The sequence below is a fragment of the Strigops habroptila genome, chromosome 8 (genome assembly GCF_004027225.2).
Source record: "Strigops habroptila isolate Jane chromosome 8, bStrHab1.2.pri, whole genome shotgun sequence".
Lineage (NCBI taxonomy): Eukaryota > Metazoa > Chordata > Aves > Psittaciformes > Psittacidae > Strigops > Strigops habroptila.
Window position 1 is genome coordinate 738443 of NC_044284.2, and position 13000 is coordinate 751442.

The following is a 13000-nucleotide window of genomic DNA, read 5'->3' on the forward strand; positions in this document are numbered from 1 at the left end:
CATCCCCGTACAGTGCCTTTATTTACTCACTGTAGCATGTTGAGGGCTTAACTTGGGCTTTCATGGTTTCTATACTTCTGGCGCTCTGCACAGAAGTGACTTTATCCCTGGGAAAAAGCAGTGCTTTCCCTCATGACTGTCAGGACCCGCCATAAGCCGCCCCTGCCCAAACGAAGGCCTGAGCCAAGAGAGGCTTTATCTTGTGCGCAAATCCAGAGCTGACATTTTTTCCAGCCCTGCTCAGGTCACACATTAAAAACCTAGGAAGTGAGCACACATGAAATCATCCCTTCCGTACAGGCAGACAGATGGAGAGAAATTCCAGCCTGTTTCCAGTCTTTTGTCTTCAGGGCAGTTTTGGAATTTCCTTCAGGAAGTGAGGTTATGACCCAGAGCCTTCCTCGGTGAGCAGGCTCCCGTTTCCCACAGTAAACCTTGTGCAGCAATGACATACAGTACGAGAAGGTGAGGTTTATCTTCACAGTCCAACTGCATCCTGTATGAGCTCTATGGAACTTAAAAGTAACACTAAGAGGGAATGGCTGCAACAGAGGAAATGGAAGTCAAGCCTCTGGAAGAAGTAATGCAGCACCTATTCACCTACAGCTGCCACGGTCTTTGCTAGTGGATCAAATGCAGCTGCAGTGGTTACAGAGCTGAGGCCACCATTCTACATTTCATAAACTTCCTTGATGCTTGCAGTGAGTTAAGAATTAAACTGACTAATTGTATTAGTGATATAAGTGAATTATTTCACTTATTCTACTCTAGACATTCAGGGTAAAACTGGCAGACATCTGGTTTGTCTTCTGTTTGTACTTCATTATCCTTTGGAGAAGAATCGTTCCTGTAGAGGTTCTTTTAATGGCATTTAATCAGTATAGCATGTGCTGCTGAAAAATTACATTCCTGCATTCATTTTGCATTGTACATGATCCTGTACCTGGCATCATGCATCTTACATCCCTGCAGAACCAGCTTAATCGTAGCATGTACCAAAATCCAGTTCTTTCACTGACTTCTGAAACAAAAAACCCCGCCCGGCAAGAAAGCCCCACAACACGACAAAACTACCAGTAATCTGATAACAGAATCTTTACAAAAATCAGTTTATTAATGTTTAGAAGTCAATAAAGCTATGTGCAAATTGAACAATAAAAGTCAGAAACATTTTAAATACTATTTTTTTTTTAAACCAGAAAAATAAAAACCCAACAGTTTAATTGCACTGGAAATTTTACTACAAAGGCAATATATTTTTCTTTACAAAATACCACTTCTAGGAACTGCCAGTAACTGTAAATCAGTCGCTTGCTCTCAGCTATCCCAGATATACCACTTTTGTTATAGTAATACTCTAGGCGCATGAAGACTCCTGCATCTTATTAACTTATTTACATTGTACACATTCAACCCCATTAGCACAGGTTAGAAAAACAGAGAAGTAAAAACGATGCCGTAAAACAAATACATTCAATTTAATGACAGGTACTTCTTCCATGAACTGACAAAATACAGACACCTTTGCTGAAATGATAAACATTAATAAAATGTGCCAAAATGTATTGCATTTTGTTATGGAAGTGCATTTATCTATAGTCATTTCACTTCAACATTGCTTTTATTCTTCTGAAAGCCAAGGTACTCTTTCCAGATCTTTTCCTTTGGAAAGAATATGAACTTGACACTGAAACACCCCTTCAGCTTTTAACTCTTCTTACTCAGGCAAAAATCCTGCTGTTGTCAATTGTATCTTCTACTATTAGATTTATTTTCAGTCATCTTAAAGAGAAATGACCTTTAGTTCTACCTTGCATTTGTCAGGATAATGCAGTTTATTTAATGCTACAGAATAACAAGGCAGTCAACATATGGGGCCAAATGCTGCTCTGAGCTACTCCATAGAATCTGATGCAGTCAATGGAATTGTACAGGTGAAAGTAACTGCTGGCTCCTGGTCTTCAAATGTAATATGGCCTGACAGCAAAAATTCACAGGTATGATCTGGCTAAATAAAACCCCAACAGCTCTGGACTCTGCAAATAACACCTTATGAACTAAAACCTCTGGAAACTGATGCCAAATTACAGCTGTACGTGGCATAAGTTATATTTGTGTGCTCTCGTTTCTTGTTATGTGCTAATCAAACACTTCTGACCGACTATGCCAGAGCCACCACTAGATTCAGCACAGAAAGACCTTTGTGTCAGTGGCTTGCTGCAAGTAAAGGAGAAATAACTTCACATTCTTCTCACATGGAGAAAAAAACCAAGACAGATTCATTCTCCCTCTCCCTCCTCCCCCTCTCCTTTTCTCTCACACACACCAGGCATCATTTCACCAAGGCATCAGTCTTTCAGAGTTACTAAGGAGATTTCAGGCTACAAATGCTCCTGACAATCCTGAGCTGCCTCAGTGCAAAGACAAAACATGCTCCAGGGAAAAAAGATTTTCAAGCCAGAACAGTCTGTCCCATTTCTTGACCTCCAGCCTTGCAAGTGCACTGTTTGCCTCGCTAGAACTAATGCTACTCGCTCACTTAGCCCAACGCTGCCAGCATGAGCAGGAAGCCTCTCGGCTCCCCCATCGCAGAGAACAGCTCTGAAATACACCCCCATAGTTACTCCTAAGAAGATGAGGTAACATTGCCTGAAGACATGATGGTTTCAGGACGGTCCCCTTCCTCCTTCTGTGGGTGGGAGGAGTTGTCGGACTTACTCCGACTGAACTCCATCCCTCCAATGATGGGCCTCTTGAATTTGGTCCCAGAATCTGCTGGGGGACATTTGCAGCAGCACAGAATCTTGATGAAAGCCCTCCGCATCTCTTTGTTTGTCAAGGTGTAGATGATAGGGTTCGTGGCTGAATTGAGCACAGCCAGTACTAGGAAATACTCTGCTTTGTAGAGGATCGGGCAGGACTTCACTTTACACCCCACGTCCAGTAAAAGCAGGATGAACAAGGGAGCCCAGCAGACGATGAAGGCACTCAGGACTATGATCACTGTCTTGAGCAAGGCCAGTGACTTCTCTGAGCTCCTGGAAGCTTTGGTAATGTTTTTCCGAAACGTCAGCCTGCGGCTCCTAGTCCTCACCATGGAGTAGATCCTGCAATAGAGGACGACAATAGATAACAAAAGGCCGGTGAAAACGGTGGTGCAAAAGAGAATATAGTGCTTGTGGTAGAGAGGCAGCACAGTGGAGCAGTTGGACAGGAGGTTGATGCAGTTCCAGCCCATGATCGGGAGTCCCCCGAGGATCACAGAGATAACCCAGCAAGCACTGATCAGCAAGAAGGAGCGGAAGCTGTTGCTACCATTGTGGAGTTTCATCTTCAGCATAGTGATGTATCTCTCAATGGCAATGGCCAACAAGCTGAACACAGAAGCTGACAAGGCAACAAACATGCTGCCTTCCCTTACAAACCACTGGGAGGGGGTGAGGCTATAGGTTTTGTGTCCAGATAGCAGGAGGTTGGCAGTGTAGGCCACACCAGCCAGCAAGTCTGAAAGAGCCAAATTCCCAATGAAATAGTACATGGGTCTGTGAAACTTCTTGGTTTTCCAGATGGTGAGCAGGACAAAAATGTTCTCCAAGATTATAAAGCAGCAAATGATGATAAAAACCACCGATGTCACTTTTATTCCACTGTCCGCATTCTCATTTAGCTTTCCTGTGTAATTATAGTGCTCTTTGATGACATAGTTGACATCGGTGTTGGCGAGGTTGCTGACGACCTTCAGCGGCGCGGTGGTGCCAGAGCTCATGGTGATGCCGAGCGCGATCCTGGCCCCGCAGCTGGCCCCGCAACTGCCGCACGGCCTCAGAACCAGCAGCCCTGCCAACAGGAGGCACACGGGTTAACAGGAGGCAGGCAAAGAAGGCAACAAATGATACAGGTTTATCATCTGATTGCTAGATTGTAGATCAGAGTCACAAATGTATTCACACGGGAACTGGTTTTGTTCAGCTGCTAAAAAAAATACATTTAAAAGGTGGTTTAGGCCTATTCAACAGGTTAATGAGACAAAAAAAGTCCTGCCACGCAGAGCCAAGCAGGGAAACGCAGGGACTGAGTTACGGGACTTCGACCAACATGAAAGAGCTCAAAGCTCCCCAGCAAGAAGTTCGAGTGAATCTTTTTCTTCGGTAAGAAACACACCTTGTAATATGACAGCAGAGATTCAGAAAGGGAAAAGCCTTGATTTGATTGAACTGCAAATGTGTGAAAGCCTGCTCAGGAATTACTTAACCTGTATTTCCTCCGTTAGTAAAGTCTGACTGTGCTTTGGAAGGGGTAGTTCTGCCATTTACTGATGCCACCTCAAACAGTGGTGAATTCACTGATGCATATATATAAGCAAGAGATCATCTCAAAGCTGTAAAGGGGAAAGGAGTGTATTTGCTAACTAAATGAACATGCATTACATGAAAAAAAGTTTAGAAAAGTCAAGAAAAAAAGATGCAAATAAGGCAGGTAGCAAGCCCATTCTGTGGGTCTGGAACAAAGAACGGCAAAAGAAAGTACTTTGCAGCTGAATAATTAGCATTGCAAACTTCTGAAACGCGCATGATGAAGGAGTACAGCTACGGAGGAAACTCCCTTTACACATGAACATGTTCCAGTGGACATTTAAAGAGAACTAAAGATGTGAAATCTCACAAGAACAGGCACAGTTGTTAAATCACTGCCCAAGCGGGGTAAAGCAAGGAGGTACAAGACTAGTGGGCACGGCTGAACTCACACTAGTCCGGCACCGCTCCGCTCCCGGTCTGCTGCCTGCACCGCTCCTTTCCCGCACTTCGCGCTGCTCCCAGGCTCCAGCCTGCACTCTCCTCTCCCGCACCGCTCCTGTCCCGCACCTCGCACCGCTCCCGGGCTCAAACCCCCACCGCTCCTCAACTGCGCCTCACACCGCTCCCGCACCGTTCCTGTCCCGCTCCGCTCCCACTCTGTTGCTCGCACGGCTCCCGCTCCGCCCGCCTGCGCGGGACGCGGCCCCAGACCGGGCTCGGCGGGTACCCCGCAGGCCCCCCAACTCTTTTGTTCCGCGAGCGGCAGTGCGTGAACCCCCGAGCCTCACCTCGCTCAAGTGCGGCGCGGAGCCCCCGCCGGCCCTGCGCATCTTGCGTGCCCGCGGAGCAACTCCTGCGGCCCGGCCGGGGGCTCGCTGGTTTTAGTGTTCGTGAGGCTGCCGCTCCCCACCCCGTTCCCTTCTAACTCCTCCCTGCGGGACGGCTCGTCCGACGGCCCTGCGCGCCGGGACCCGCCCCGCGGCGAGGAGCAGGCGGAGAACGGGAGCTGGGGGAGCCGCAGGGCATCGCCCCCAGCCCGGCTCGCTTCCTGCTCCGAGCAGGCGCCACAGGGATGAGGCCAAAGGAAGCATCCCCAGAGCCACTCCCGTCCTCGCTCCCGGGGGACGGTGTAAGTAGTGCTTAAGAAAATACCTGGAAGAGGCTCCTCCCCATCCGCACCATTCAGGCTGGGACCGGGCAGAGGTGCGCGTTCGCCCGCGGCTCCCTGCAGCCTGCAGGAGGCCGGGGGTACCGGGGGAGGGGGGCATAGGGCAGGGGCTCGCCCCATGACTGACACCGTCAAATATCACCACGGGTTGGTGTTTCCATGTGCAAAACGCATCTTCCACAGTTCCCAGGGTGCTGTAAGAAACTCACGTGTTTGAAAATGCAAAGAAAAGTTTTAAAGTTGTTTTTCAAGCCAAAATTGGCAATGACAGCTACTTAGCACTGTTACCACAGAGACGAAGAAGTGAGTTTAGGGTTTGTAATTTCTTCTCCAAACTTTTGGAAGAAACTCCCCCTCAGTGTACATGAAATGCTAATTCCAGTGGCAATCTGTTGTGCTTACTGCACGATTTCTCCTCTTCCTTCCTTGCTCTGTTCTCTTTAACTCCACTTCAAATTGCAATGCAAAACAATGTCACAATAGAGCAGAGCTCACTGTATGAGGTCTTTTAGTTCACGTCGCATCGCACCATGAGCAGTAGCAGTTGTTGGCTTTGACGGTGAGAGTAACTTTACCCTCAGGAAGGGTGTCCCTCTCTTTATTTATGCTAATAGTCACGCTTCAATTGCTCCACGCCTCTCCCGGAATGACTCAGATAAATGACACTGGCAAACAGACATTTACCCTGCCACCACAAAGCTAGAAACTTGAAAAGATGTTCAGCCTCCTGAGAGCCTGGAGGAAAACACAGCCGTTAAACTACAACTGTCAGAAGAGGCATGTAAGATAAATCATGCTTGAGGTTGACATATGCATCCCCTGCAACTGCCTGATGTACCCTAGATAGTTCAAGCTTCCCCCCTTATTTAGCTAATTGATAGAAAATACTAACTAGAGGTGCATTCATGAGGCATTTTCCTCTAGGAAATAATTCTCACCATTTCAAGCAAGAGGAACACATTAAAGGAACATGCTTTAATTAAAAGGGATAGAGTGACTCAGGGTTTCAGTAGTCAGATGTACAGGCTTTCATGTTTAGGTTATTGGTTAACCAACTGTGAGGGCTCCAACTCAGACATGGGACATATAACTAATTATTTGTTAGAGGCTGTGTAAAATACCTGGGCAATATCAGTCCCACTCCGAAAACTTGGGTGTTTGTATCACAACAAGCATCATTAAAATTAGCTGACCACACACATTTGTAGCCCTCTTGACATCTCAGCAGAGAACTGAAATGCAGCTTCATCCTTGTCAGGGAAACGAAGTCCCATCAGCTGGATTTGCACTGAAGGCTGTCCAAAACCTCAGAGATGACAGGTTAGCATGTGGCGTGGCTGCGCAGGTTCCAGCCTGCTTACAAGGGCTGAAATACAACAGAGGGAAATTCAGGTTGGTCCAGCCACCTCTACCAAAAGTATGCTGGGGAGTGTTTAGTGAGGTGCTTTACACCAGGGTTATACTCCATCCCCACCAACAGAACAGGAACTCTTTCCTCAGTACCTCCCCACTGGCCACAGCTCGTGTTGAGGAAGCTCGTCTTTCTGTGAAATACACCACAGAAATCCAACGTGTATGCAGGTCCTTTAAGAACTCGGCTCTGGAATTGCCTGCAGTAAGAATAAGGAGAAAGGACAATGTCATTCATGCACTTACTCCAGAAATAAGCCAAATGCAGACCCGGGTGGAATGTGAGCAGGAGGGCTGAGCACTTCAGGGCACCAAAGCCATATTAACAGCCACTTGACCTGGGTAAACTGGTTAAAAGTGTTTCTGCAACGTGTCCACAAGCACAAAGAGGCAGACACTTTTGTTCACAGGGATCCTGAGTATGTATATGCCCTTATATACTTGAGTTTTAGGAGGAGTAGAAATTCTTGATTTTGGGGCATGGCAAAAAACCAAACAAAAATTGCCTGTGACAACCAAAGTTCTTGTGGAATTTCCAGTAAGAACTTAGTGTGGTGGGGATTTCAGAAAGCTGGTTAGTCCTAGGGCAATTTCCTTGCAGGAAAATGCTTTGATCTTGTCAGAAAAGAAGTTGCAAGCTGGGGTCCTCCCAAAGACTCTGTGCTCTGACACCACCAGAAGAGCATCCTCTCTTAGTGCTAGCACTGCTGGCCAACTCACAGTTGCATCAGAGGAGTGTCTGAACATGCTCCATCCTGAAAATATACAGAAAATCCCCTCAAAACACATTATCAAAGGGTTCTTCTCCAACCTCTTCCTCTTCCGCACCTTCAAAAATCTTTATATAAGCAAAAAGTACTTTTATTCATTCTGAGGCAACTTAGGCCACAAAGCAGAGCCACTCTCCCTAATGTGCTAGATCAAGACATGAGACCCTTGAAACAGTACAAACAGAACAGGTTTGCTCACCAAGAAACTGAACCAGAGGAAGTTCAGGTTAGATCTAAGGCAGAAGCTCTTCCCTGTGAGGGTGCTGAGGCGCTGGCACAGGGTGCCCAGAGAAGCTGTGGCTGCCCCATCCCTGGCAGTGTTCAAGGCCAGGCTGGACAGAGCCTTGGGTGAGACGGTTTAGTGTGAGGTGTCCCTGCCCATGGCAGGGGGCTGGAACTGGACAATCTTAAAGTCCTTCCCCACCCAAACCACTCTGGGATTCTATGATTCTATGGAAGTCCCAAGAGCGGCCTGCAGAATCCCCCAAAGTTCTCATGACTAGAAGAAATGTATAAAACAGTGAAAAAAAGTCAGATTCTGATTTCTGCCGCAATCCCAGAACAAATATTCCACGTTTTGACTATTTCTGATGATTTACATGCAGCATGCTCTTATATGTGCCTTTAAGTAACTAATACTCTTCAAAATCTGTAAGAAAAGCAAACAAAATTGTTCAAATTGATTCAAGTGACACCTTAAATGAAGTGCATGCAGAGAGTAATGTCTAAAGGAAATGATTTTATTCATCTGTTAACATAACAGTAAATACAAGCCATTGATCCTGATTTTTGATCGATATTTATTAGATACTCTCTGAGTACCCAAGAGAACAAATTAGATTTACTGCTCAGTTTAAAATGAATCAATGTTTTGGTTGCATCACTTCTGCGGTATAGAACCATCTGGGTTTAAATTATCCTTTCCGCAGTGGATAGGTTAGAGGAATTAATTTTCTGTTGATATTCAGAGTGTTCAAAAATTCCAGATCCTCTTCCCTCAGATTAAAATATAAAACCTGGTTTGGAGGGGAAAAAAAAAAAAAAAGACATGAGAACATTGCAAAGACTAAAGCAGACATTTGTTTAGTATTATCGTTTTATACTTCAGGTGGTCTGGGTTTAAGTTCTTGATACTGATTATTAAATGGCTTTTTTCTATGTTTTAAAAGGCTATCATAAAAAGTTTACTGGATTCATTTTTGTGGGAATTTGGACTTTCTTTTTAGCTCACTAAGCTGAGCATAACATTAGGAAAAGTTTAAGCCCAAGTGGAAAGCATTGAAGTAGTTGAGAAAGTGACATGCAATATGGGTATTATTGCATCCAAACCCATACCACACTTTAATGTAGCTAATAATGAGAGATGTTTTCTTCATATGTATTAAAATACATAGCTCTACAGTAACAAAACTGTATAATGCAACATTAGAAAACTTTGTGGAGGTTATTTTTTTATTCCAGTGATATGAATCTGCCAACTAAAGTCTTAATGTACATTTTCTGCTAAACTAAAGACGTTAATGGACTTGATAACTGAACTTAACATGCTGCTCTGAAGAAACAGAAGTCTTAGATGGAAACTTTGCAATCATTTGGCAGATTACAGATCTTACTTATCTGCAATACTGGGGGGGGGGAAGCATTAAGATTACCATTTCCTGAAAACAAAACCAAACCAAAATTACCTGTGATCATTTTTTAGATGAATCAAAGGTGCTTATATCATAGAATCATAGAATGGTTTGGGTTGGAAAGGACCTTAAGATCATCTTGTTCCAACCCCCTGTCATTATATGCAGTTTATAAGGCATTAATGATAATCATTCAGAAAATGTCACAAACCATGTGATAGAAAATGGCTGGTTGCTGTTTCATTAATATAAAGACTCCACAAAATACGTATTTTTCAATATCAGGAAAGTGAATTTATACCACAGTATATGTACGACCTTGACAGCAATGCTTCAGATTAATCCTCCTCCACATTTATACTGCACCCGAAGCAAGTGATTTACTGTAAATTCATCTTGGCAACATTATACTTATGGATATTCAATGGGATGAAACCAGGTCATGGACAACCATTAGGAAAGAATGAACTCGGAGAAGAAAGAAACAAACCAGGAAAAATCCCAACCTCCCAATCTCTGCTCTCCTTGTTACCAGGAAACTGTGAAAGTAATTGTACGCCTCCCCCCCTCCAAATTTCATAGCCAACTTAGGAACTTAACACTAGTTCTATATCCTGGAATTTTGATGCCTCATCTAGAAAGTCCTGGAAATCTATTTTGCTGGAGAAAAAATAGAGCGATCATTAATATGATAATAATGCTAATACACTCTTGATTTTCCTATGAGTAGTTCAGCTACAGAATCTTTCTCAAAGAGCACTGGCTAGCAAAGCCACTAATAATATCATAAATATTCCTCTTGGGCACAGTGACTGAGATCTGGTGTGATGGATCTGCGCAAAGTTGCTTACAGAAGAACATCCCATAACATTGGCCATGCCTACAGTGATTTACGGAGTGACACGTCCTATCACTGGGAAGCAGCATTAGCATCATTGATTTAAATTCATTTCAAGGTTTGTGCTTTTCTTTTCCCCCAGTGGGTAGTGGCAAGATTTGGAGATAGTTCCCATGCTCTGGTCCCTTCAAAGTCATTACTATTTTATAATGTCCGGGCAGTTGCACTTAGTTCTGGGTGATGCTGCAGACAGATCAAAGCAGCCATTCATACAGACAAACAGTAACGCTGCACCATTTAGATCAAAAATGGAAGATTATGGTCACTATAAGGCAGTGCAAATACTCCACAATTTCTTTCAAAAGAGCAGACATCTGAATGGAGGCTGCAAAAAGACGACGTACAGAAAAAGACCCAGTACAGCAACACAAAAAATGGCCAGAAGGTTGGCTTCTCTGTTATTTCTACCCAAGGCACTAAGCCATAGGTGAGCTTCAAAGCTTTGGAAGGGTGTGGCAGTGTGGAAAGAGTGAACTGCTTGAACTCAGTGTCAGCAAGAGCTACTCCCCCTTATCCCCATTTTCAAAACCAGCTTTCCTGTCAAGACAGTTCAGCACTGCTCTTTTAAAAAGAAAATCAGCTGGTGTTAACCACAGTGCAAGAAGAGGGGGTTTTCAGCAAATGGAACATGATGCAGTTGGCTTGGTTTAGTGAATTTGTACATTTACTGGTATTAGTTTCTTACTTACACACGGTGGGGGACAGCTATAGCAGAGACGCTTCTGCAGCCTGATTTAAGAAAAAGTTTCCTAAAGCATGCACTTTACAAACCCATTTTGATTCTTTTCCAACTAAACGTTCTTCGGTGCCTCCACCTCGAGCAATAGACAAGCTGAGAATCGGAAACAGGCACGAAATAGGAGAGAGAGCCCCTGCGAGTCAGACAGGAAGCTAGCGCTGCACAGAAAACGGCCTCACCCTTTCCACTGGCTTTCAGTTTATTCTCTTCCTTTCCTTATTTGTTTCAAGAGCTCCCTTCCACTAAGAGTCACAGTGCTCCTGATTGCACTGAGGCGGGTAACACTGAGAAATTGTATGTTATTTTAACTAATGATTTATCTCAACCAGAAAGGAGTGTCCCAATCAGTCACTACCGTCAGTGACCTGCATAAGATGGAAGATAAATTGCCTTCTATTTTCAGGTGTATTCCCTGTTCCTTTTGGCAAGATGATGGGTTATGCTGATAAAATGATGCACTGCTGTATCTTAAAAATGGCCATTGAATAAAGGTGGAAAAGTTTTCTCTCTAGAGGAGGTTTATCTTACAAAAATATGGAAAAGAGGAGGAATTTCAGCCCATACCATTCCAAGAATTCATTTGAGGGATGAATTCTGAGTTTAAAAGAAGATATCTTTCAAAATGAGCACCTCCAGGCTAACTGACCAAAGAAGAAATAAAAATGAGGTTAAACTTCTTGATTTTGTAAGTTCAGTACATTTATATCCTTTGCTCTTCCAGGTTCTGCTTCTCCTACAGAACATCACTCCTCACTGCTACCCCTAAATCTCACTGCTGTAGCTGTCTTATTTCCTTATGCTATGAGCAAAGTTGTCTGTACTTTAGAAATGTTCATTTAGATGAGGTGATGTGGACTTGTTCTTCAGCAACTTTTGCTTAGAAGGAAAACTACCTACGACAACGGTGATGTCAATTTAGTTGTAGAGAGGAGCATAAAATACAAATCCACTGTGTCTTTCCCCCTGCAACCCAATCAAAAGGGGATTTGCTCAATGATTCTAAATTAACTAACATGGTCTAATACTTGTGAATGAGGTATTCAAGGAAGAGGCTCCAGTGATACAACCCAAGCACACAGGAGATAACATAGTTCCAGTCTCTTGGGGCAGTTATAGCTTCTAGCAGAAAACAATGGCTACTAGTGATGGCACAATAAATGTGCATGTCACATCTGGGAGAAAGACAGAATGGGTCAGCTGAGTCCTGGCACTTCAAAAGCTTCTATTGCCTCAACTTACTCATGACTTAGTATATAGTTAAAATTGAACTCTTCCATCGTTCTAAAGCCACTACCTGGTAGCAAAGGAATTGCTAGGAAAGATCACAAACCCACCCCCAGAACCACCAGCAAAAAACCCAACCAACCACTACCCAAACCCCCAAACCCCAAAAAACAACCACAAAAGAATCCCAATCAGAAAACTCCAACCCAAACAAACAATCCCCCCAAAAACTGAAAAAAAAAAACCCCAAAACAGAAAAAAGACTTGAACCAACAAATAAGTCTGGTACTTAAGCTAGTAAGTACCAGATTAAAACTGTAACTTGCCACAACTGCTCCTTAAGAAGAATGCTTTTTTAGTAATCCTATTTATATCTGATTATTCCTTTTATTATTACTTGTGCTGCTTAGATACCAGGATCTAGATCAAAGAACATGCTGGCTCTTCCTAGCAAGAGCAGATGCAGGCACAAAACCCATTGTGAAACTCTTTCACACAGGCAACAATGAAAATATACCAATGAATTAGGAAGCAATCCTCACTGCAGCCTTAAGTCATCTATGTGGGGGATCAGCAAGAAAATCTGGTTCTGTTTAGCTCAGGTGATCAGTTAGAATTAAGCGCAGAAAGCCCAGAGCTGTTCTGACCAACATGGGACTTCTGGCCACATAATGACTCCTAACTGACACTGGTTTTGTAATACTGAAGCTAGAATTTGCTAACATAGATCAAGAATTGGTTCATTTTGTATGCATCGTGTTGGGAATAGTACACTGATGTGATGTCTGTTTCTTTAGAGAGAACCAGAGGTAGAACTCCAACTTCTACGAAAGTCTTCACTGCCAAAAAGCCACACGGAGGGAAT

At 43.8% G+C, this 13000-nt stretch overlaps 1 protein-coding gene across 27 annotated transcripts in view; it reads right to left on the minus strand.

The window, feature by feature from the left end:
• Positions 1–1093: 1093 nt before the first annotated feature.
• The window catches only part of S1PR1 (sphingosine-1-phosphate receptor 1), a 57738-nt gene continuing 45831 nt past the window's right edge, over positions 1094–13000 (minus strand). For 12 of the 27 annotated variants that reach the window (XR_003992793.1, XR_003992790.1, XR_004389954.1 and 9 more), the window contains one exon: positions 8363–8659. Coding sequence is in view for 14 of the 27 variants with exons in the window: in XM_030495640.1 (XP_030351500.1) it covers positions 8641–8659 (19 nt within the window). In the remaining 13 variants the exon portion in view is untranslated. Of the gene's footprint in view, positions 3838–5083; positions 5410–5447; positions 7074–8362; positions 8660–13000 lie in introns of those variants that run through there. The other 15 variants (XR_003992791.1, XR_003992792.1, XR_003992789.1 and 12 more) reach the window with 5 other exon arrangements.